This window comes from Ziziphus jujuba, chromosome 3 (genome assembly GCF_031755915.1).
Source record: "Ziziphus jujuba cultivar Dongzao chromosome 3, ASM3175591v1".
Taxonomy (NCBI): domain Eukaryota; kingdom Viridiplantae; phylum Streptophyta; class Magnoliopsida; order Rosales; family Rhamnaceae; genus Ziziphus; species Ziziphus jujuba.
Genome location: NC_083381.1, coordinates 32442769 through 32468902, shown reverse-complemented (window position 1 = coordinate 32468902; position 26134 = coordinate 32442769). Strand labels below are relative to the sequence as shown.

At 32.4% G+C, this 26134-nt stretch overlaps 4 protein-coding genes across 4 annotated transcripts; 3 read left to right on the top strand and 1 right to left on the bottom strand.

Moving 5' to 3' along the window:
* Window positions 1-6752: 6752 nt before the first annotated feature.
* Window positions 6753-11424, top strand: LOC107433411 (cytochrome P450 87A3-like). Its single transcript, XM_060815914.1, has 9 exons — window positions 6753-6992; window positions 7712-8039; window positions 8266-8415; window positions 8536-8784; window positions 9783-9872; window positions 9989-10067; window positions 10323-10429; window positions 10557-10684; window positions 11078-11424. Exons 1-9 carry the CDS (start codon window positions 6784-6786, stop codon window positions 11172-11174), a joined length of 1437 nt encoding a protein of 478 aa, XP_060671897.1. The 5' UTR covers window positions 6753-6783; the 3' UTR covers window positions 11175-11424.
* Window positions 11425-12318: 894 nt separating this feature from the next.
* Window positions 12319-16674, top strand: LOC107433442 (COP9 signalosome complex subunit 1). Its single transcript, XM_048477660.2, has 6 exons — window positions 12319-12816; window positions 13433-13753; window positions 14799-14915; window positions 15050-15135; window positions 15399-15633; window positions 16228-16674. The coding sequence occupies exons 1-6, from the start codon at window positions 12418-12420 to the stop codon at window positions 16402-16404; spliced, it is 1335 nt and encodes a 444-aa protein (XP_048333617.1). The 5' UTR covers window positions 12319-12417; the 3' UTR covers window positions 16405-16674.
* A 1759-nt stretch (window positions 16675-18433) lies between these two features.
* On the top strand, window positions 18434-23499 carry LOC107433443 (probable pectin methyltransferase QUA3). The gene is made up of 7 exons (XM_016044731.4): window positions 18434-19183; window positions 20205-20417; window positions 20498-20708; window positions 20799-21060; window positions 21242-21613; window positions 22377-22472; window positions 22980-23499. The coding sequence occupies exons 1-7, from the start codon at window positions 18758-18760 to the stop codon at window positions 23200-23202; spliced, it is 1803 nt and encodes a 600-aa protein (XP_015900217.1). The 5' UTR covers window positions 18434-18757; the 3' UTR covers window positions 23203-23499.
* Window positions 23500-24147: 648 nt separating this feature from the next.
* Window positions 24148-25732, bottom strand: LOC107433425 (uncharacterized). The gene has a single exon (XM_016044712.4). It carries the CDS (start codon window positions 25403-25405, stop codon window positions 24332-24334), a length of 1074 nt encoding a protein of 357 aa, XP_015900198.2. The 5' UTR covers window positions 25406-25732; the 3' UTR covers window positions 24148-24331.
* Window positions 25733-26134: the final 402 nt, after the last annotated feature.

Below are 26134 nucleotides of genomic sequence, written 5' to 3'. Positions count from 1 at the left end.
ATGGTCACACTTATTTGGTCACACATGGCACATCGTTACGCGTTTTAAAAAAAATAATATTAAAATAATACGGTGTTTGAAAAACTCTACAGGTCCATAACTTCCAAACCACATGTCCAAATCGGACGTGCCGCTAGTCTACTGACTCGTATCGACGAACACTTTACAACCATGTATGAGTCAAAGCTCAACCTTGCATGAATAAAAAGTCAACTCCGGCACCCCTTGGACAATTTGGACCTTAACTTGTTTTGTTCATAACTTTCAAACCGTAGCTCCGTTTTCAACGTGCTACTAGTCTACGAACTCGTGCCAACGTGTACTTCGTAACGGTACCTCAGTCAACCTAGAATTCCAATTGGATCAAAAAGTCAACTTTTGACCCCTTGGTCAACGGTCAACAGTCAACCTCGGTCAACGTGCAAAAATTCCGACATGGTTCGGGACGGGGTGTTACATTTATGATGTTGATTATAAAGAAATTGTGGAGAATTTTTGAGTTCAATTGGATGGAATAAACCAGTTATGTTTATGGAAAATTTGAGATTTTGATATATAAATTAAATATGTAGATTTTATGATTTTTAGATGCACCGTACACGTACTGGTGTTCTGTTTATATGTGATATGATTAGTGTGCACACGGATGTGATTAGCGCGCAGGTGGGTGTGAGTAGCGCGCAGGTGATTTTATGAGGTTGTCCTGTGGTTGCCATCGGATGAGGGTAGGCCACCCCTCCATGGTTGGGACACCAGTTAGCAGCGGTGCAGTGGGACGCCACGCGACCGTATGCCGGTTTCTTTCTATAACCTCCTGTCTGGCGGTACCTTAGGACGCTGGGTACTGTTGGCGCCACTGATATATAATGGGTGCATCAAGTGATTTTCAGAACTAGGATTTTAAAATAAATATTTTGAAACTGTATTGGAATTAAAAATATAATTATTACTGTTTCTGGTATTTATTTGATGTCTTGGTTTTCGGGGAATACGAACAAAGGGTTTTGTGAAAAGGTTTTAAAAATGGGAACTTTTCCAACCGAGAGAATTGTAAGGGTTTTGAGAGAAATTATTATTTCCAATTTATTATTATTTATCTACTTTATTACCGTGGTATTATATTGTATAGTAGATAGAGTCACTCACTGAGATGATTAGCATCTCATATTTTTCAAATTCCGTTCCTCTAGGTACCAGGTTGTCGGTGTTCATCCGGAGCGGACTTGATCTTCATCGCTGTCTTAGTTCATGAAGTACCTTGATCTTCTTTTATTGCAGTTGTAATACTTCTTTCACTCTTGTTGTATTCTATACTTAGTAGTACTTCATGAAGCTCTGTATACTGTATGGGACACTTATGTATTTGTTATGCATTGAATTACTGTATTTATTTTGGAGTGCTGAAATTTGTGGAGTCAACTTGTAGTATCGTGGGAGGAATAAGGGGATGTTTATAGAAGTGTGTTTTCAGTGCAGGAATTTGTGATAAGTCCATCCCTTAGGGGAGGTTCTGCCGGATTTTCCATAGGAGGGTCCGATAGGGTTTCCCTGGGATCAGGGCTTGTCTAGGGTTCCGATGAGGAATTTTGGACGGGTCCTGACACTTTTGCTGTCATCGGCTAAAATCTTGATTGGTTAAGGTAAGAAATTGAGGGGAAAGATTGGTTTCTATACAGGGTTCCATACCATTATGAAGTAGCAACTAAGAAATTTTTTGATGTTTGGTTTTTGATACTGTAGGGGATTGAACACAGAGTAGAATGGGAGTTTTGTGTGTTTGAAAATGGGGTGTTTAAAAAAGGGGAAAAAAAAGTTATAAAATGTATACGGAAAAAAAAAAAAAGCTTTTAGTAATTTTACATGAAAATGGAAGTGTAAGCAGTGAGGAAAATATCGATGTCGATGAAAATATCGAAGGTATGAATTTACAGAAATATCGATGGAAATGTCGATATCGATGGAAATATCGATAAATTTACGGAAACTGTAAATTTTTAATTTAGAATACAAATTTTGAGATATAAAATAATTAATATAATAAAATAATATAAAAATTCAATAATTAGAATACAATAATAATAAAATACTCATCCAATTAAGCATATATATTAAAATTTTATATAATATATAACAAAAAAACTAACAATGTTATTTATTTATTTTTAAATAGATAAAATCAAATTTATTAAAAAAATAAATAAAATTAAATTAAACACTAAGATAAAAAAATAAAAAGATGCATATTAAAATACTACATATAAAAAAAATCATGTATTATCCCTTATATAATATAATATTATTATTTTATTATTTTATATTATTTTATTATAAAATATTATCATATTTTATTTATTTATTTATTTTTTTCTTTCTCTTTCCTCCCCCCCTACGTGGAAAAGAAATCCTTTCTTCTGCTTCCTCTCTTCCCTTCGTCTTCTTCCTCCCTCTCTTCTCTGCCAGTTCACAGCCAGCCACCGATATCTTCCCAAAAAATCCACCGAAATCCGGCGATTTCTTGCTGACTTCTCCACCGGAATTTCCACCATATCCACCCAAAAAACGAAATCCCAACCGACTCCTGCATTTCCAGGCGAAATCCATCGAATCCGGCGATATTCCGGCGACACCCATGACAGAAACTTCCCCCCCCCCCCTTTCGGTGTCGGAGGTGGTCGACAACCGACAGAATCGGCGATTTTTCGCCGGTATCGTCGACATTTGCTTCACTGAGTGTAAGTAAACATTTTTGTCCGGTAAAAAATAAGACCCTTAGTTTTTATTCTTTATTTATCTTCGTTTGTAATAATAAACTTGAAGCCTTTAAATGGTGTACTCACCTCGGTCTAAAAATGTCATCGGTGGCAAGAAAACTTGTCGCAATACTTTGTCAAAGTCCACATTGATGTATCTCTCAAACAGTGAGGAATCTTGGCAAATGAATCATGGAAATAAGTTCAGAGGATCCAAAAATAGGGAGACGAGTGTATGGGTTGGCCTAAAACGACCGAAAAACAGCCAAATGGCCGGAATATGCAAAACCTCTGCAGCCGGCTTCAAACGGCAGATCCCGACGCATCGGCCAGTGGTTTGGCTTGAAATTTGGCCGGCAAGGTTATCTCGAGGTGGTTAACAAGGGTGGTTAGCGCATGCATCAAGGTGGTGGTTAGATTTGGACAAAACAGCAATGACTCGATTGAGCGTAAAATGGGTTCGAAACGACCCAGTTCGGATCCTTGGGTCTGGAGAGAAATTTCTCGGGTTTGGGGGACAAAATGAGTATTTTAGAACTTGTTTCCCACTAGGTATGCTTTCCATTATTTATATAGAGCATTGGGTTATTAACAGGCAAAAATTTGGGACTGCTTTGGATACTGATATAAAACTAATATTTGAAACTTTACAGAACCATAATTTTTTAACTGTAACTTAGAATCTGGCGTGCTGCCAGTCTATAAACTTGTATCGACGAACTCTACACAATGGTACATCAGTCAAATCAAAATCCTAACAAAAGAGAAAGTCAACCTGGAACCCACATACAGTCCACTTCGTCAAACCTGATCAAACTTGTTCAATAAAGATATTTTATTACGGGTTGTTACAGTTAACTTATTAAATTCAAAATTGACACAAATTGATACAAGTAACTGAAATTTATAAATAAAAAAAAAATAACGATAACAAATTCATGTTACAATAATATAAAATAATAATATTTTATTAAAATAGGCCAAATATGTCGTCATGTTTGATATAAATATTAAATAGGTACAGGGTTTAGGTTGAGAAATCTCAACATAATTAATAGCATTAAAAAATGTGTTGACATCAAATATGGACCAAAAATACACAAATTGTCACCCGTAAGTTTCAAGCTTTTCTTATCTCCTCTAACACACTAATGGGATCCATATTCCTACTTAAAAAACAGCAATGAACAATTCATAAAGATCATCACATAAAAAGTAAATAGATAAAATAATAATAATAATAATAATATAAAATAATGATAATAATAATATATAATTTATTAAATATAAATTAATCAAATAACGCCATATATACTCTTAATAGATATATTGATAGATTAGATGTTGCTTGTAATATTATTTTTATTGATGAACCCAATACTAATTTGAGTGTTTTCATTAAGCAAAACATGGGTTTCGTTAGGGTGGCAATTGGGTTTAAAACGAAAATTCAATTCAAAAACACAACTTGCTAATTAACCTATTAATTTCAATATGATTACTATAATCATATTAAAGTCAAAATTGACACAAATTGATACAAGTAAGATAAATTTATAAATAAAAATAAAAAATAACGATAACAAATTCGTAATACAATAATATAAAATAATAATATTTTATTAAAATAGGCCAAATATGTCAACATGTTTGATATAAATATTAAATATGTGTAGACAAAGGTTGAGAAATCTCAACACAATTAATAGCATTAAAAAAATGAGTTGACATCAAATATGGACCAGAAACACAATTGTCACCCTTAAGTTTCAAGCTTTTCTTATCATAGAAAAAATCTACCTAACTTCCAAGAATAGTACTACTCTCTCCTCTAACACACTAATGGGATCCATAATCCTACTTAAAAAACAGCAATGAACAATTCATAAAGATCATCACATCAAAAGTAAATAGATAAAATAATAATAATAATAATAATAATAATAATTTTTTGGGATAAATAATGTGCTTTATTAGTTGCATGAAATTGAAAATTATTAATTATCTTCTATTGGACTATCTCCCAAAAGACAGTGTGCATCAAAGCGATTATTTTTATTTTTATTTTTTGCATAGTTATTATTATTATTATTATGATTATTATTAGTATTATTGGAGAGGAGGATTTCATCACCAAATCTTAAATACAAGATTTGAAAGTTGTCATTATTACTGGTTATTGTCAACTATATTATCTTAAAAGGATTAAGTTTTTTTTGCCTAAAGAGAGAAAGAGAGAACGTTTTCTTATATGACATGTGCAAACCATAATTTCCACAATAGACAACAAACTAAACTTTCTAAGCTAAGTACTCATGCAATAGAGCAGGAAGAGCCGTTATCCTATAGTTTAAAATTAGCTTTGAATCAAAGAACCTAGCATATGGTAGTGTAGTATAGCATAGCCATGGCATACTAAATGTTAGAGAAAATATATAAAAGAAATAATAATACACCTAGTATTAACTTAAATTTTTAGGAGAAGTAATAATTTAATTTGGTATTAGAGCACATCATACAAGATTTCTAGCTTCAAAACTCAACACATCCATTCAAAAATTAAAAAAATACATGTAAAGACCTAAATAAATCTAAAATATGTGGACCGACATATGAGTGGAAATATTAGAGAAAATATGTAAAAGAAATAATAATACACTTTGCATTAACTTAAATTTTTAGGAGAAATAATAATTTAATTTGGTATTAGAGCAAGCGATACAAGAGTTTTTGGCTTCAAAACTCAATACCTCCATTCAAAAATTAAAAAATACATATAAAAACTAAATAAATCTAAAATATGTGAACCGACATATGAGTGGAAATATCAAAGAAAATATATAAAATAAATAGTAGTCCATTTCCCATTAACTTGAGTTTTTGGAAAAGATGATAATTCAATGATGAATATAATTTTTCCCTCTTTTTTTTATATATATCCCACCAACATTGACAATACGAATAATCAATTCATCACCTATCATATGGCTAATTAATTTCCAATGCATAACTTTATAGGGGCCAAGAGTTGGAATTGTCTCTCTTGATAGGACGTATATCTAAAAGTATTATATAGGGCACATTTCATACGCTAAGATATTTGACAAATATCATCTTATTTATTAAATTTATAGATCCAAAGATAAGAATTTTATGTGAATAGAAATTATAATGTTTAATTAATTATTTGGTTGCCAATTTAATTGATTTTTTTATTTAAAGTGGGAAATATTATTTTTGTGAAAAAAGACGAGCTTAGGATGGAACAGGTTCTTCATGTTTATAACACATAAAGCGTTGTACTTCTTCACCAATAAGAGCAAACTTTATCTATGCATATGATTTGCTAATTAAAAAATAATAGAAAAAATAATTAGTTTCATTCACATTCATTCATATGCATAAAGAGAGAGCGTAGAAAAGTTGTTCGCTTTTTATGGGGATTTAAAGTGCCAATGTTCTCATAAAAAATTGTTGCTATTTTTAGATTTCTAGAACCATTTGGCATCCGTATGGGCGAAAATTATTGTAAGGCTAAAAAATTAAATTTTTACCTCAAATTATACTGGGGTTTTTTTTTCCCCTATAATCTCTACTTTATAGTTATGATTATTATTTTTATAATGTTGCTTTATGTGTTTCTAATGTTTATATGATTTTACTGAAATAAGAATAAGAATTATGCTTTATGTGTTTCTAATGTTTATATGATTTTACTGAAATAAGAATAAGAATTAATATACAGTAAAAACCTTATTTTTCTAGCACTAAAGGTGTACGAAATGATGGAGATAAATAGTCAAAAATTTCAAATGTTTGTCCACCATTGAATGTACCAAATCAAAGGCTAAGATAATTTGTTAAAAGGTCTTTGTCAAATATCTTTTTTTTTTTTTGCTTAAACTTTGTCAAATATCTTAGTACATTGAAACACTCCCCCTTTATATATATATATATATATATATATAGTGCTGCCATGTACTGTGATGGTCCACTCAAAATCTGAAGGTTGCAGAGAGCTAGCAAGGCAAAGATGATTATCTGGGAGGTATTACTGTGCCTAGTTGCTTTACTGGCTTTTTGGGTGAGCCATTGTGTTTATAGTTGGAAGAATCCACATTGTCATGGCAAACTACCTCCTGGTTCAATGGGTTTTCCCTTAATCGGGGAAACCGTCCAATTCTTCACCCCTAATCATTCACTCTATGATATTCCTCCTTTTATTAGAAGTAGAATGGTTAGGTATGTATATGTATATATTTATATATATATATATATATGTTTGTATATTTATATATGTAGAATCGCTATATTAAAAATTGTTACTTATAATATGGCATTTAACGGTGTTTGATTATATATAATTTATGAGATATACTGTCTCAATTATATACAATTCACAGGATGTATATCTGAAATATTGTAGGCAACTACGCATCCACATTATAGTATAGTTTATATATATATATATATAATATTCAAGAATTTTTTAGTGCGGACATTCATATTTTATTGAATGCATAGGTTATTTTAAACCGTAATTTTTATTACTTTAAATAATAATTTTTAAAGAAACAACCATTTAAAATATTATAATTAATTAAGATTTTTGCAAAAACTATTCTCTAAAACAATGTCTCTGCATTGGAAATGGACCCTATAGATATATATATATATATATATTTATATATATATTTATTTATTTTACATATAAAATTTACATGTTTAGGCAAAAACTCTCTTGGTCGGCGTCCTCGTCCTCTTGGATATAGAAGAGAGAATATCTGGATGTTCCTTTTTTTTTTTTTTTTTAATATATTTTGAATCTTTGTATGTTTAGATATAGCTAAAATTATGCATATATCTATGAGTTAAAGATCTCATCAAACGGACTACTAATTTTTTTGAATCTTAGAAACTCTTTATATATTTTTTTAGACAATTTTTATGTTTGTTTTCAGATATGGATCGTTGTTTCGAACGAGTTTGGTTGGGAGGAAAGTGGTAGTCTCAGTGGATCCCGAAATCAATCACCAGATCTTCCAACAAGAAGGAAAGTCTTTTCTAATTTGTTACACGGAGAGTTTTAGTGAAATTATTGGACGAAAAAGCTTGCTTGTTTACCATGAAATGGCTCATAAATACCTAAAAAACCTCATTCTACACCTTGTTGGTCCTGCAAACTTGAAGGCAAAATTGATTCATGAAATGGATGAATCAACACGTACACGTTTACATTCATGGGCTTCTCATGGCAATATTGTAGATATCAAAGAAGCTACCTCAAATGTAAAATTACTCAACTCTCTTGAATTTGAAACAAACAAAATATTTCATATTTTTCTCTTAAAAATGACCAAACATGGCATTATGGTTTATAAGAAGTTACTAATATATATATATATATATATATAATATTGTTAATGATGCTTTTTTTGCAATTTGTTTATTGACAATGAAAAGTGTTATATATATATATATATATATATATATATAATTGGTCTTAATTTGGCAGATGGTTTTTGAATATTTTGCTAAGAAGCTCATTAGCTATGATGAATGCAAGACCTCCAAGAAACTGAAGGATAATTATAACGCATTTATATCTGGCCTTATCTCGTTTCCTATAAACATCCCAGGAACTGCTTACCATGCATGCTTAGAGGTACGTAATTATAATTTTATATTTAATTAATGGCAGCATAAATTTTAAATTTTTTTTCATATGTTATTAAAACTTACATATGTTTAATGAATTAATAGAAGTACGTAAAAATTTTGACAGGGTCGAAAAAATGCACTGAAAGTGATTAAGGATACCATGGAAGGGAGGAAAAATTGCAATATTAACCATGGAGATTTCTTGGATTATTTAGTGGAGGAAGTGAGGAAAGAAGATACAATTTTGAGTGAAGAAATTGCAGTGAACATGATATTTCTACTTCTTTTTGCTGCTTATGAGACGACTTCTACAGCCATTACTTTAGCCATCAAGTTTATTTCTGATCATCCTCAAGTTCTAATACAATTAACGGTTTGTACTCTTATATAATTTTTATAAAGGGCAAGCGTCAATTAAATCCTTTCAATTTTGCTATAACGACATTTAAACTCCATATTTTTAGAAAATTATTATTAACTTTCTTTTAATTTTCTATATTTATCGAAAAAAATATTGTCAGTTCTTTTATTTGTTGTAGGCCCAAAAAAAAAATTATGATTGAATAATATTTTAAAAATATAATTAATACGTTTAATTGTTAAAAATTAACTACTAAAAAACAATAAATAAGTTTAAGCAATGATTTGTAAAAAACGTGAGGTTTACGTGTAATTAGAACAGTCGAAATTTTCTCCTTTTTATAAATTCATTTAATAGTAATACTTATATAATTATATACAGTTTAGATATGAAAATTAAAGACTGCTATGAGAACTTATGAAGATGAACTTCAATCAAACTTATGGAAATGTAGATATATAGGGAAAAAAAATTATACTTTTAATCAACCACTAATAAATATTATTAGTGGATCACAAAGAAATTTTATGGGTTGTTTTTTTTTTTTCATTTAAATTATATATTAAGAAATTAAAACATATTTAAATGATATGTTATTATTTCGGCGACGTGGATGCAGTCACAGTCTGTTATCTTTCTTCATTAGTAATTGTTCATGGAGTTGTTACCTTCTTCATCAGTACTTGTTCATGGAGTTGTTACCTTATCGAAAACCGTTTATGTGTGCACATTATTAAATCTACAAGGGCAAAAATGTCAAAAATTGTAGAAAACCAATCAGGAAAATTTTACACAAAATGAGGGAATTTGTATGTTTTCATGGTAGGCAGTAGATTCAAACAATTAATTAATTATATTTATTGCTTGTTTTAATTTTTTTTCTTGTTTATATATTGTATGTTTCACCATGAAAAGAAAAAAAAAATATATATATATAATGAAATAAAACGAAAAGGGCAAAAAAAAAAAAAAAAAAAGTGAAAAGACTAAGTTACTAATTCATTTTGCAGAGAGAGCACGAGGGAATTCTTAAAAGCCGTGAGAACAAGAACTCAGAGATTACATGGCAGGAATACAAATCCATGACTTTTACCCATATGGTGAGTTAGGTTTGCTTTAAAAACTTTAGGGTTTTTGTAAATATTTGAAATTTTAATTTCTTATTTTTTTTTTTTGACTAATTAATTTGTTCCTTTTACTTATTTCAATCGTGCAGGTAATCAATGAAACACTCAGGCTTGCAAATATCGTGCCCGGAATTTTCAGAAAAGCTGTGAAAGATGTTGAGATGAATGGCAAGTTCATAATTGTAGAGATAAAGGCTGAAAAACTTTTTATATAATATGCACATTTTTTTATAGAAAAAATTTCATAATTGTTAAAAACCTAAAGATTTTAGATAGCAAAATTAAAATCAGTTGTTGTCCTTAAGATGAGTTGCTTGCTTTGACATTTAATTATTATTTAATTTTTTAAAGCTCCAAATTATATGATCGAATTAAATTTCATAATGGTAAGGTTCATTAAAAAATAACTTGCGGATTTTGCAGGATTTACAATTCCAGCAGGTTGGCTGGTTATGGTAGTTCCTGCAATTACTCATTTGGATCCTGATAAATATGATGATCCTCTTTCGTTTAATCCATGGCGATGGGAGGTAATTAATTTAATTTCCTTGTCAATTACATCTTTTTCTTATATAATTTATATTAGAGATAAACTTAATATTTAATTTCAAAACTTTGTTTATTTTGAAAAAAAAAATTATATATATATATATATAGGGAAAGGAATTGCATGCAGGATCAAAGACTTTCATGGCCTTTGGTGGGGGTGTGAGACTTTGTGTGGGGGCTGACTTTGCAAAGCTCAAAATGGCCATCTTTCTTCACTACTTGGTTTTAAATTACAGGTCTCAATAAATTATTATCTTTTAGCATATGCTTGTAGTTATATTTTAAATCTTTTCATGAAAATATCAATTAATTTTCCAAAACATATCTAATTTTGTTAAAAAAAAATTATTTTTAATAATTTATTTCATAAAATAACATTTATTTCATTGATTCCAAAATCTACCACAATCTAAATAAATAAATCAAATAAAGTTGACATTAATTGTGCAGAAAAGATAAACCAATCATATATATATATACATATATATATATATTAATACGCCATTGAGATTTTCAAAATTATAATTAATCTTAGTTTCTAATTTTTCATTTTAATATTGTTTGAAACAATTCTTAAAATTATAATCCTAGTTTCTAATTTTTATTCACATGTTTCAAAACTTTGTTAGGTGGACAGTGACCAAAGGAGGGGACACCATCCGAATGCCTGGTGTGATATTTCCTAATGGATTACACATCAAGATTTCAGAGAAGCAGAATGGATGAAAAATATAAAAGATTATTTATTTATAAACCCTAAGGGGTTCGATGTATTAGCAAAACCAATAGTACATAGCGCTACCTTGAAGAAATAATGGAACAGAAATATATCTATTATCTTAAATTTATAAAAATAGAAAGGACAATTTCAATTTCTCTCCCATGTAATGTAATCTCAATATAAATATAAGCATTACTTTAAACATTAATCTATAATAAAAAGAAAATTTTAAAATATATGTCTGCATTTTTAAAAGTTATGTTTTGTCCTCTTACATTCAATTTTATTTCAATTTCAACATATCAAAGTTTTACTATGCAACATCATTAAATATTAACTAATAATCATAAAATATATTTTTTTTAATAAGGACAATCTAACAGCAATACCACTACAGATGCCAAAGTAAAAAAGGTTAAAGGTATGAAAGTCTAATAAAGTTTGCAAGGTGTCCTTGTAGAAAGCAACCAAAAAAATAAAAAAATAAAAAAAAATGATGTAGTATGCATATCACTATATGACAATATGTTTATTCACCAAAAACTCTATGACAGTATATTTGTTATATAAATAGTTATTGTCTATAAAATAAATATACAAAATACACTTTAGTTTTGATTAGAATAAAATACTTATTATCTTTTTGTGCATTTAAGATACTAAAATAAGGTGAAATTATTATAAATCATTAAAAAAAAAATATTTTGAACCCAAGAATGAACAAATACATAAGACATTGCGAAGTGAATTTATCAAATTTGAAAAGAAAAACGATAGATCCAAGATGATTTATATACTTTTTAAGTAAAATATATTATAATTAGAGTTTTATATGAGTTTTTTTTTTTTCTTTAAGAAACAGAGTTTTAAATGAGTTATATTTTTCTTTTTAGGTTATTGCAAATAATCCAATTTTTTTTTAAAAACAAAATAAATCTAATATATGATATAGATATATTTTGCAGGCATTTCGAAATATTAAAAAACGTTTTAAAAATGTTAGGACGTTATTAATTTTAGTCATATGAAACGGCACCGTTTATTATATCTCCCTCAACTTACGAGGTACAAAAGGGCTTCACTATTACCGCCAGCGGAGACAAATAGACGCTAATCCTGTTCTACTTCACAGAGCTTAACCAGCCCCCCCCCCCCCCCCCAAAAAAAAAAAAAAAAAAAAAAAAAGAGAAGCTGCAAAACCCTAACCCTAGCCCTAGCTCTCGTGCTCGAATTCGATTTTCGTTGGCCATGGAAGGTGAGGACGAGCCATCGGGGCGAATGATCGACGACGAGATCTACACGAACGGCGTTGGTGAGGAGGAGAAACGAACCAGACCGATCATCAGCGGCGAGCAGCTCGACGTCGAGGCCTATGCCGGACTCTACACGGGGCGAACAAAGATCACGCGCCTCCTATTCATCGCGGACCACTGCGAGAACAACCAGACTATGCAATTGGAAGCCCTGCGGATGGCTTACGATGAGATTAAGAAGGGAGAGAACACGCAGCGTTTCAGGGACGTCGTGCAGAAGATCGACGGCCGTTTGGGACCCAGTTACGGGATGGATGCGGCTTGGTGTGATACGGTCGATCGGAGAGCTGAGCAGAAGAAGGAAAAGCTTGAGAACGAGCTCAATGCCTATAGGGTAAACTTCTATTACTTTATATGTATATATATATATATATATATATATATATGCATTTTTTTTTTCTTTTAATCTCTATGTGCGTATAATGGTTTTAACAGAGGCTTAATTTGTGGTTTATGTTGTTTTGGGTTTTCCTTTTCTGGTTGAGTTTTTCTCTGTTGCTTCGCACACGCAAACACAATTGATGTGGAGTACAACTCTTCATGTGGAGTACAACTCTAGTATTTGACACTTGTTCAATGGTTCTCTAATTTTCGAAGTAATTTTTAGTTATTTGCATTAGATTTGTGTTTGTGTGCCTATGTATGCATATTGGATACAAAACTGTACCATGTTTTCACTCATGCTCATGCACACTTTTTGAGTTGGGATTCTTTGAATTGGGATTTATGCTGTATTTGTCATTGTTTTGGGTACTTATTTTGGGTATTGGTTTGGCTGGATTTTTCATTTTATAGTTTATTATTATTGTTATTTTTTACTTTTTGTTTATGTTACATTATTCATAATCATTGATAAGCTAAGAGAATAATTGTTGTATGTTGTTAAATCTATTTTAGTTCCCGTTATCTCTGTTCAAATTCTGATTTTACTTTCAAATGCTCGTTTGTAGACAAATCTCATCAAAGAAAGCATACGGATGGGGTACAATGATTTTGGAGACTTTTATTATGCTCATGGTCATCTAGGGGATGCTTTCAAAAGTTATGTTCGTACTCGTGACTATTGTACCACATCGAAGCACATAATTCATATGTGTATGAATGCAATACTCGTCAGCATTGAGATGGGTCAATTTACTCATGTCACAAGCTATGTTAGCAAGGCTGAACAATCCCCAGACTCCCTTGACCCAGTTACTGTTGCAAAACTTCGTTGTGCTGCTGGGTTGGCTCACTTGGAGGCTAAGAAGTACAAGCTTGCAGCTCGTAAGGTTTGTTGATATCTGTTTTACTTCATAGATTAAATATAAAATAATTTAAGAAAGTTAAACCCATTTTTTTCAACGGTACTATGATTTGCATGTTCAAAGCCCTAATAAACGTTGTGAAGGTCTATCATAAAAATTGGGGATGATAATATCTGTTTTAAACAGCATAATTGAAGTTTGGAGCTTTTACTTCATTCCAAACTGAATCTTGAAACTCAATGTACATAATAATGTAGGAACAGATTCTACTTTTCAAAAGTTTTTGTTTCAGGACCTTTGAAACTTTCAAAAAGAAGAGTAGTCTTTTTCTTTTGAGCTTTGGAGGTTGGAATAAAAGCAATTGCTTCACTTTATAGTTATGATAACATGCTTGAGTGTGGTGGTTCAAAAATATTTGTTGTATGCATTGGAGTGGCACTTGGAGAGTGTCTTGTGGAACTGGGAGGACTTATCAAATGGATGCTAGCTGGGAGACATGGATGGATAGGTGGTCTTATGATGGAAGTAAGGAGTGGTTGAGTGCGAATTTGAAGATGTCTTGATATTGTGAAGACTAACTTTATGTAATGTTATTCTTTGTGATGTTCTAAAGGCCATGTTATAGATTGTCAATGGTTAGTGCAAGTATATTTTTCTGTAAGGACCTTCCTTGGTGTGTTTTTGGTTAAAGTGGTTTTGATTATAGATGATTTCTCCATACTGATTTTTGATAGAAATGGCTTACATTTCTGCTTGCATGTATTTGTATCCATCTCTGGAATATCTGCTTTTGCATGGATGTTATGGGTTAGTGTTACTATGTGACAATATCTGTTTGATTTTTCATTTTATGGCCATGTCTTGCAGTTTTAGTTGGCTTTAGTTATGTTATATGTTTTCCATGTCCATTGTCCTAGCTAAAGAGTGTTTTATGTTACTGAAATCAGTTGATGTTTCATTTTGATGAAATGTGATTTTGCTCTTTGAATTTCTGTATAAGACTTGGATGAGAACAATCTGGAGGTAATGTCTTATTTATAATTTTTACCCTTCCACTGACATTATGCAGTTCTTGGAAACCGGTCCAGAATTGGGAAATCACTACAATGAAGTAATTGCACCTCAAGATGTCGCAACATATGGTGGGCTTTGTGCTCTTGCAAGTTTTGACCGATCCGAGCTGAAGGTATCTTTTTATTTTTCTTTTTCTTGATGGTCATTTTTATATATCACTTTTCCTTGCCCCCTTTTTTGTTTTTTTTTTGTTTTTTTAAGTTCGAGGGCTTTCATTTTATTAATTAAATGATTTTCATCTGGCAGCACAAAGTTATAGACAATCTTAACTTCAGAAATTTCTTAGAGTTGGTGCCTGAAGTGAGGGAGCTTATCAATGATTTCTACTCTAGGTAAGTGTCTTGGTGCATGATCTCTTAGTTGATGACTTGAATTTTGTATGTATTGATTTGAAGGCGGTACTCATAACTGAAAAATATAAGATATTATCAAGAGTCAGATACATTTTTGCAGTGATGTGCTAAATATAATATTTGTTGTATTGACTTGATGTACATGTTGAGGGGTCACTTGGAAATTTCTTCTATTTCACAAATACAACAGTATCTACAGAATTTATTTCTTTAAAGTTGAAGTTTTTTCCCTCCTGTTGCAGTCGTTATGCGTCATGTTTGGATTACCTTGGGAATCTCAAGGCAAACTTGTTGCTTGATATCCATTTGCATGATCATGTTGAGACACTGTATGATCAAATCCGACACAAGGCACTCATCCAATACACACACCCTTTTGTCTCTGTTGATTTACGCATGATGGCCAATGCCTTCAAGACAAGTGTTTCAGGGCTGGAGAAAGAACTTGAAGCTTTGATCGCTGACAACCAAATCCAGGTATATACCTGGATTGCTACCCCCATATATCATATATGCTTCTTGATTAGATGTTTAAAGCTCATAGTTCTAACTAATGTTGAAAATCTAGAATGTCCTAGTGGACCTGCATGTATAAATAATATGTTTATCATTTACTTGGAACATTTATTAAAATATATACTTTTATTTGATTAGTTTTATAATTGTAAACATGAAATAATTTTCTGCTGGTTTAACAATGGATGATGTACAAAATAATAAGATAAGAAACTAAATATAGTAAAGAGCATTGATGGAGTTGTTTAAAAAACTCTTGAGCATTTTTTTTTTTAATAATAATAATAATAATTGTTGAATATGCTCTTTACATTAAGAAATATGCTCAATAAAATAAAGGACACTTTGAAGATGTCTCATGGTATTGAGATCATTGGTATGAAGTTTTGGGATATCTTACACTAATTTTGTGGTTCTAAAAGCAATTTCTTGTGGCAGGGATTCAAGTCTGGTATCTGTATAATTGAACATAAAATTAACCCTTACTATTCGTTTCTATATCATTGCTGTATTGACCTTAACCCCAAATGCCTCGAAATGCTGTGCGCTTTGCAGGCTCGGATTGACTCCCACAACAAAATTTTATATGCAAGACATGCTGATCAGCGTAATGCAACTTTCCAGCGGGTTCTACAAACAGGCACTGAATTTGATCGCGATGTTAGATCGATGCTGCTTAGAGCAAATCTCATCAAGCATGACTTCAACCTTAGGGCATCAAGGAAACAATGATTTTATTTGTAATTCACCCAGGATTGATGTATTATGAATTTATGACCAAGATTTTCTTGATTAATTTTTTTCGTTATGAGAAAAATATATGATAGGTCAATGCTGGATGGTCAAGATTGGCCACCTAGGGTGGGTGAGGGTGGTGGATATTGCATATTTTGGGAATTCCTGGATACCAATTTGATGCACAATTACCGCTTCCCAATAGTTACTGTTTGTATATACTCCGTTTTTAATCTTTAATCCATTGCAGCAATCTTTGTTCTAGAATTTCTGTTAGCTTGTTTTAGTATGTTTTCCGAGTATGCTGGTAAGTTAAAGCTCTCTATATCATATTATGCCAATGAGGGACAAGAAAAATTATTAAAAAAAAAAAAAAATGAAGGGGAGGTAAAAGCTAGAAGTCTGCTTAACCTTTTCAATCAAAAATTTATTTATATTTTTGTTTTCTGAAACAAGAAGTTGTTAAGGAAATTACAAAAGATCTCGAAATCGATTTTATTGATGATTTATGGTTTTAGGAGTCCTAAACGTTTTATCTGGAAAAATATCATTTAATTGGTTATAGAACAAGTTTTAGTTGGTTAGATTTTGGATTTAGATTTGTTTTCGGATGACCGAGTATAAGATTGTTGGTTAAAGTGGACAATTTCTTATACATCAACTCGAATTTCAAAGCATTTTAACAAGATCTAGAGAGTAACAGCGATAGATTTCATTTCAGATGTGGATTAAAATATACCCATTAAGGAATATTCGGTACCCTTAAAATTTGGTGATTTTAAAATTTATAGTCAGTTTGTCAATTAGGCTGAATATGTTTAATAATGGTGGAAATGAAACTTATTTATAGAAAGCAGAATTTTTTAATTAATTATATGGTCAGTCTCACATGAATAACAGAGCATGTCAATTAATGCTGTGCATGGAAACTAAGAAACATTACTTCTATCTTTTAGAGTAACCAAAACAAGGAAGAAATATTCTATTTGGTAAAGTCTTTTTAACACTCTGGAAGAAATATTATATTTGGTAGAGTCTTTTTCACACCCTGAATATTTAATAGAGAAAGAGCCAAAAAAAAAGAGAGAGAGAATATTTAATAGAGGCTTTCTGTTTTTTGTTTTTGTTTTTAATTTATTTTTTTTGTTTTTTTAAATTAAATGCTAAATGCTTTCGAATGGCTCCCAAAAATCAAAATGAGAGGGGATAAATAAAAAAACAGAACAAGAATTTATTATGGTTATGTTCGAATCTTTAAATTTGTTAAGGAAAAATAAAAAGGTTAAAACATGATATATTTAAAGAAACATGTGATAATACAAAAGTGTAAGTAAGTCATACACGTTCTACATATTTTTTATTATTTATTTATTTAATGAAAACGAGTTAGGAGTTATTCTTTTTTTTTTTTAATAAATTAGGAGTTATTCTTGTTCTTTTCTGTATAATCTGAATAATTGAATATAAACTCCAAACTTAGAAATGACATTTTTCATTAACTTTTTACATGCACAACAATATATAATATATTTTTTTCCAATTAATCAAATGATGGAAATTAAATTATTTATAACTTTTTTTTCCCTACTAGTTGATTCCCTAGCTCATAGCAAAATCTAAATTTAAAGCTTTCCAAAACTATATATATATAATATAAAATTTAAATTTAAAAAATAATTGAGGAAAAAAAAAAAAAAAACTCCTAGCGTTTCACTTTCTGCACCATAAAAATCCTTTCCATGTAATTCAAGCAATCAACGACAGAAATCCTCACAAACATGTGAATGCAGTTTCCCACCCCCTACAATATTATGCATTAATAATCTTAATTGGATCATTCAATTTTGTTATTTTTATAATCAGTAATAATAAATATCATGTTTCAATAAAAATAATAATTAAATCTATAATATATATATATATATATATATATATTTTATAGGATTAGGACCAAACACCACCTTCATTTAATGAAGAATTAAATTATTATATTATAATTTATTTTAATTATTATCTTATTATGAGAAGAACGACCACTGTCTTTGAAGCACCTCATCTTCAACCAAACCACTCAAAAACCAAACACTCTCTCTGTCTCTTTCTCAACACTCCGTTCTCATCCCACTAACACCACAGAAAATTTGAGCAATAATCCATGAACCCTAACAACCCACTATCCAAATTCTCTCCCTAAATTGACCTGCACAAACTTCATATTAACATCAAATTTTACATATACAACAATTTTTTCCATACAATCCCCATCAAAGTTCTGCACTTTATTTATTTATTTGTTTATTTTCTTACACTTTCTGGATGTGGATTTGATCGGATCCGAACCTTTGGAGAAATGGGTCACCTCAATCTCCCTGCTTCAAAGCGAAGCTACCGGCAATGGCGGCTCTTGGACCTGGTTACGGCTGCGTTCTTTGGGATAGTGATAATCTTCTTCCTCATGGTGTTTACGCCTCTGGGTGATTCTCTCGCCGCGTCCGGCCGCCAGTCGCTTCTCTTGTCGACCGCAGATCCGAAGCAGCGATACCGGCTCGTGTCTCAGGTGGAGCTGGGCAACCACCCTCAGCCCATCGACGCTTGTCCTGCGGACTCTGTGGACCACATGCCTTGTGAAGATCCCAGGAGGAATAGTCAGCTTAGCAGGGAAATGAACTTCTATAGGGAACGCCATTGCCCTTTGCCGGAGGAGACACCACTCTGCTTGATCCCACCGCCTAATAGGTATAAGATTCCGGTGCAGTGGCCGGAGAGCTTGCATAAGGTGCGTTGCTTTTGGAAAGTTTGGATCTTTATGGTTTTTGTTGTTGTTGTTGTTGTGGTTTGTGTGTGTGTGTGTGTGTGTGTGGTTTTTTTTTTTTTTTTCCTCCCCCCCTTGACTTTTGGATTAGGTGGTGATTGGAGAGTGGTGGGTGTGGGTTGGATTTTGGGCTAGGGGTGTGATATCGTGATTTGGTTGTTTGGGAGGCCTTTATCTTGGTATTATGGAGGTGGGTTTGAAGATACAATGAATGAATATGCTTAGCAGTGAGTTAGTTGTTTGATTTTGGTTTGTATATCCAGGACTTAGTTATGAGTTTTGGGAAGTCGGCATCTTATTGAGCTTGGTGAGAGACTTATTTCATTTCAGGTTTCTTAGGAACAAAGTGAACATTCAAGATTCGATGCATGATAAGAGACGGGGTAGGAGTCATATGTTTTTTTCATTATTTATTTACTTTTTTTTTTCCCTTGCAACCTCAAATTATATCAGTGAGCAGTGAGCTGTATTGGACTGTAAAATATGGATCTTATTGCCTTTGGCTTCGTGAACTGAAAAAATATAGTTATGTAGATGAGTCCAAAATGTTTTCAAGAACTTGGGCTGAATGAGAGACAAGAAGAAGAAGAGTGGTCCTTATTCTTGGCTTGGGTGGTGATGGGTGTGATATTAGAGATCCTGCCTCCTATTGCTGGCATAATGACAAGATTCCTAAACAGAAAGAATTCAGGAGAGCCTAACAAATATGACTTTGTTACCAGCAATTTTGAATTTTATTAGCTGAAATTTCCTGCAGCCAACTATGTTCAAATAGTTGGAAAGAGGAGGCAGGGACAAACTCAAAAAAGTATCTTTTTAGATAACAAATAAGGCTGGTCAAACATGATAGCACCACTGAGTTTGTTGAGTTAATCATATATGTGTCCCAATTACACTTAGAAACAGAAAGTGTCATCAATTTATTAGCTTAATACTTATCGCTGAATCTATCTATCTATGTTGATTTATTGCTATTTATTTGCAGATATGGCACAACAACATGCCACACAATAAAATTGCAGACAGAAAAGGTCATCAAGGATGGATGAAACTGGAAGGTCCATACTTCATTTTCCCTGGTGGTGGCACCATGTTCCCTGATGGTGCAGAACAGTATATTGAAAAACTTGGACAGTATATCCCTATTACTGGGGATGGGGCCGGCACTCTACGAACTGCTCTTGATATGGGTTGTGGGGTAGGATATTTATTCAAATTTATGTTGGAGATGTTAATAGTTCTGCTTTTTGAAGATCTTAGGATTTAATTTTCTTATAGGTTGCCAGTTTTGGGGGTTATCTTTTAGCTGAAGGCATTTTGACCATGTCATTTGCTCCAAGAGATTCACACAAATCACAGATACAATTTGCATTAGAAAGAGGAATTCCAGCATTTGTTGCCATGCTTGGTACTCGCAGACTACCTTTTCCTGCTTTCTCATTTGATTTGGTGCATTGCTCACGATGTTTGATCCCATTTACGAACTATAGTGAGTTCCTCTTCGCCCATAATCTCTCACTCATAACATGTGTATTACCTCCTTTTACTTGCTCTTATCATGACTTAATCTGGTTTGTAGATGCAACATATTTCATTGAAGTAGATAGGTTACTTCGCCCAGGGGGATATCTTGTAATATCTGGTCCCCCTGTAGAGTGGGCAAATCAAGATAAAGAATGGGCAGATCTCCAGGGTGTGGCAAGAGCATTGTGTTATGAGTTGATTGCGGTAGATGGCAACACAGCCGTCTGGAAAAAGCCTGCTGGAGATTCATGTCTTCCCAATCAAAATGAATATGGTCTTGAATTATGTGAGGATTCAGATGATCCAAATTATGCATGGTAACTGACCTGACAATGCTTTCTTCTTTCTTTCTTTTTTTTTTTTTTTTTTTTAATTCAATTTTATTTTTCGTTTTTCCTTTTTGTTGGTTGAGGGAGTCATTGCTGATTGTACAGTAGAAATATTACCACTACAAAATTTATATTTCGAACTGGAGAAATGAACAATATTACTATGCAGGTACTTCAAGTTAAAGAAATGTGTGACAAGGACATCTAGCAATGGAGAATATGCTGTTGGGACAATTCCAAAGTGGCCAGATAGATTGAGAAAAGCCCCTTCAAGAGCCATAGTCATGAAAAATGGCTTTGATCTGTTTGAGGCTGATACTCGGCGATGGGCAAGGAGAGTTGCTTACTATAAAAATTCTTTAAGCCTGAGGCTGGGAACTCCAGCTGTACGCAACGTCATGGACATGAATGCATTTTTTGGAGGTTTTGCAGCTGCCCTGAAATCTGATCCTGTGTGGGTAATGAATGTTGTTCCTGGCCGAAGGCCCTTAACTCTCCCTGTAATTTATGACCGAGGCCTTATTGGGCTCTATCATGATTGGTGCGTACTTTTAGTATTTTTTATTTTCATCTTGATTAGTTTTTTGGGTGATCTACTGATGTTAATTGCATGTAACAAACACTGAAGTCACCTTTAGTCTAATTAAAGATGCGTTTTAGGTTAATAGTTTGCATAAATCCTTGGTTTGTCCTAAACCTTGAATAAGAGCAGTAGTCTTAGGTATGTCTGCATCAAAAAACTGTGTCATTGGTCCCAATAAAAGTACAGTATATAACCTGTCAATTTTTAAAAAATGGTTACCTTGCAATCTGTAGGGTAGACTGCACTTACGATCTTTTTCTTTTTCTCTTTTTTTCTTTTTTTTTCTTCTTTTGTTTTGGTTTTTGTTTATTTATTTATTTATTTTTAAATGAGTTTTTGATTGAAGACCCTTTTAACCACGGCTTTCCCAATGTCATTCTAATTTCCAACATTGTTTTCCTCTGAGAAAAATCTAAATCTTCTGTTATCATATTTCAAATGGTATCAGTTTCCATGGTGTATTTTACAAATTGAGGACCAGGGTGTTGATGATTTCCTAGAGAGATTAATCCTCTATAGAGTAAACTTTCCATTGATTTCTTATAACCCCTTTTTTTTTTCCTGGTGGTTGTCTTAATCACTCTCCTGTATGTTATTTTTCCGTACCAGATAATTCTCTTTTGATCTGAGAATGGAATTCAGTCCTCATAAATTCTGTGAAATCATAGGAATTTTATGTGGACTTATATGGATGATCTAATATGTATGCTTGATGATCCAGGTGCGAGCCTTTCTCAACATATCCCCGTTCATATGATTTTATTCATGTAAACGGCATTGAATCACTCATAAAACATCCAGGTTCAGGCAAAACCAGGTATTTTAGCTCTATAACCTTATTTCCTGGTCATAGGTCCTGTGTTATACTATGTTAATTTGTTAGAACCTACATGTTACATGTTAGTATAGCTTCTGTCTCACTATATCATTTATGGTTCATTGTTCCTTGTTAGCCATATAATCTTGTCAATTGGGTTCCTGTATCATTAGAAGTTCTGATATAATCCAAGTAACACCAGGCATGTTCATATTAAAATATTAACACTGTTTGGTTAGGAGTACATTATGATATGTCTCTGTTCCAAAATAAGTCCTTTGTTTTAGGACATATTCCACAATAAGTCGTTGAATTGTCCAATTCACACTTATAGTTGTTCGTTGAATTGTCCAATTCACGCTTATAGTTGTTCTTTTCACACAAATTGCATGTAGTTTCTGTAATCATGAAAATACATCTAAAATATACATTCTGCTGTAAAGTTGGAACACTTTGAGATGAGTTTCTGATATGCCTATGTCTCATTTCACTTGACTTTGTTAACAGGTGTAACCTTGTGGATTTAATGGTGGAGATGGACCGAATATTGCGTCCAGAAGGAACAGTCGTGGTTAGAGATTCTCCTGAGGTTATTGACAAGGTAGGTCGCATAGCTCGTGCTATAAGGTGGGCATATACAGTACATGAGAAAGAACCTGAATCACATGGGAGGGAAAAAATTCTCGTTGCCACCAAAACATTTTGGACACTGCCTTCAGCATCCCACTGATATAGGCATTTGATCTTATGTAATGTGGGTATAGTTTTCTAGTCTTGTTATGTATCCCATTTTCATGTCTAAAGGTTTCATCTGCATTCCATCAAATGGAAGCAGATTTCTTTCTTGTTTTATGAATTGAGTAGGGTTAGAATGGAAGAAAATGTGCAAATATAGAAACAAGTCTTCATGTTTTATGTTTTGATTACACAAAACTAGTGGCGATCATATTTAATTTAGCACCAAGGATAATGTAACTTAATTCTTTTTCCATCAGTAATTTAATGATGTTATATATTGTTTTCTTCATCTTTTGTAGTGGTCAATTAATAGATCTTCACGGGTGTTCCTTTGTAGTTTTTTTTTTTTTTCCAAAGAGCTTCAAGGTGTTCATACTATTATTGCATTTTGCACAGACTCTCATAGACTCTCTATAAAACCACTCGAAGCAAAAGTCGAGGTGACTCTCTGCTTCATTGAACTTCAACAACAAAACATGTAGAGTCTTACAATTTGCCCTAGAGGCCGTTACTTTCCAATTTTTTGAATTTAACCTAATCTCATATTTGGAAACCTTGCAGTCAGAGAAAGAAATTAAACCTCGAGTGTTCCAGTGTGGTTTGCTCTTAATGACCAAAGCTTTTTAAAAGCCCATGTCTTACAAAACGTGTTTATTAATTTTTCATCACAAAATGCTAGATCTTCCATTCATTTATTTTTAGTCCCCGAATAAACAGGGGATTAAGGCTATTATTATTATTCTAATCGACTTGCTAAGTTTGGCTTAATGGAGACAAAGTGCATGTCAGGGTCAGATGGAAAATTTTATGGTGCACGACCCGTAGCCACAACAAAAATTGAGAGATTAAAAGTGTAAACCAGTATAATTTCACACAGAAGCAAAGACTATGAAGAATATGAGTAACTAAGAATGAAAAATTACTGAAAAAGAAGAGAGAAAAATGAATTTGTTAATCGATATATAAACAGTGAAAATGAATGATAACAGACAGACATTCATTATCCGGTAAAGAACTCTATACAGTAAGCACTTCCGAAGAAAAAGAATTATCTACAATTAGAAGAAGAAGGAAAACAAATTTGATGTCAAAGAAAAGATCATAATATAGCTGGTCTCTCTTTATGAGAGGTTAACAAGGGCCAAGCAGAGAGCATTCTCAACTCTGAATGACCAAATCTGCACCACCATTCCAGGCTGAAGTCCGTTGTTGACAACAAGATTATACCAGTTCTTGATAAGGACATAAGAAAAGCTGGAGGATCTGTAGTCCCACTTCTTCAAACAAAGAGAGGATTGGTCAAGGCAAGGCTCTATCACCATGACTTCCATTCCTTGATAATGTTTTCCATCATCCTCTTTTCTGCTCAGAAACATCCTCTCTTGTGGAGTGAGAAAGTCACTGTGAATCTGACTGAAGGGCATTGAGAGCCTATTTTGGTCCTTTTTCACATCAGTGACAGAAAGTGTTTTCTGGATCAAAAACTTCACCTCCGACCCACCCAATTGCTGAATGCGATCCATGAAACGTCTAGGAGGGTTTGGGTTAGTTTCAGTTTGAAAACTTGCAGCACTAGTCTCCTCTTTGTGTTTTGATCTGTGATCGACCACACCATTACTGGTGGAAAAAATATCAGAACCACCCATGATGATGGTTTGCTTCATCTTCATCTTCTTCCTACCCTTGAGATCATCCCCATCAAGATCATCATCATCCACTATAAAGTGGCACCTTTTGCCAAGAAGAGAAGTTCGGGAAACCTTGATGGTTTGCTTCATCTTCATCTTCATCTTCATCTTCATCTTCTTCTTCCCCTTGAGATCATCCCCATCAAGATCATCATCATCCACTATAAAGCGGCACCTTTTGCCAAGAAAAGAAGTTCGGGAAACCTTGAAGATGAGAGGCTTTCTTCTTGTTGTTGTTGTTTTTGAGTAAGAAGAAATCGGAGACCTCTTTCTCTTTGGGAAATTGAAAGGAATCAGAGGAGTAAGTTGTTGATCACAAACGTCTGCAAGCAAGTAAAGATTACTCCAATCTGGTTGTTGATCACAAATCTCAGCCAGCAAGTAAAGATTTCTCCAATCTGCAAAACCCACAGACATCTTCTTCTCGGGGAAATCCAGAGGAATCAGAGGAGCTGACGAAACCCATTGTTGATGGGCCAGCGAGTAAACGCCACCCCAATCCGCCATCACAGAACTCAATATCAACAACAACACCAACACCAAAACAGTACAACACACGGACTGACAAAGATGATCAACTTTTCAGAGAGCAAAGAAAACAACAGAGAGAAAAAGAGAAGAGCTTTTAGGGAGAAAAGAAGAAAATAGAAACAATGGCAACGGCAAATATCTCGTCTTGAACACCAAGGAAGTAAAGAGAAAAGTTCTTGTAGGCTTCCTTCACATGCCCGTTGACCACACATTGACCAGTTCCTCCCAACGGCTCTTTTCTCAATTTTTGAATTTTAACCTAATTTCTTGCAAAACTACTTTCCTATTTCCTTCCTTCCTAAACCCACCTTTTTTTTTTTTTTTTTTTCGGGCTTCTCAGCGATATATTGACCTACCTTGTTTTATTATTATTATTATTATTTATGAAACTTGCCAGGACCCTAATTGGAAACTAGTAAGGTAAGTTCAAAAATATATATATATATATATATAATTAAATAAAAACCATACTTATAAGTTAAACTACAAAATTATAACAACATTCTAGCAAAAGAGTTAATTATTTAAAACAATATATAATTTGTTTGTTATTTAAAATTTTAATTTCATATATATATATATATATATATAGATATTATGAATTACCTATGTCATATAATTTATCAATGATTTTTAAATGAGATATTCACTGCAAATATATATATATATATATATTATTTTTTTTGAGATCAATGATTTTTTTTT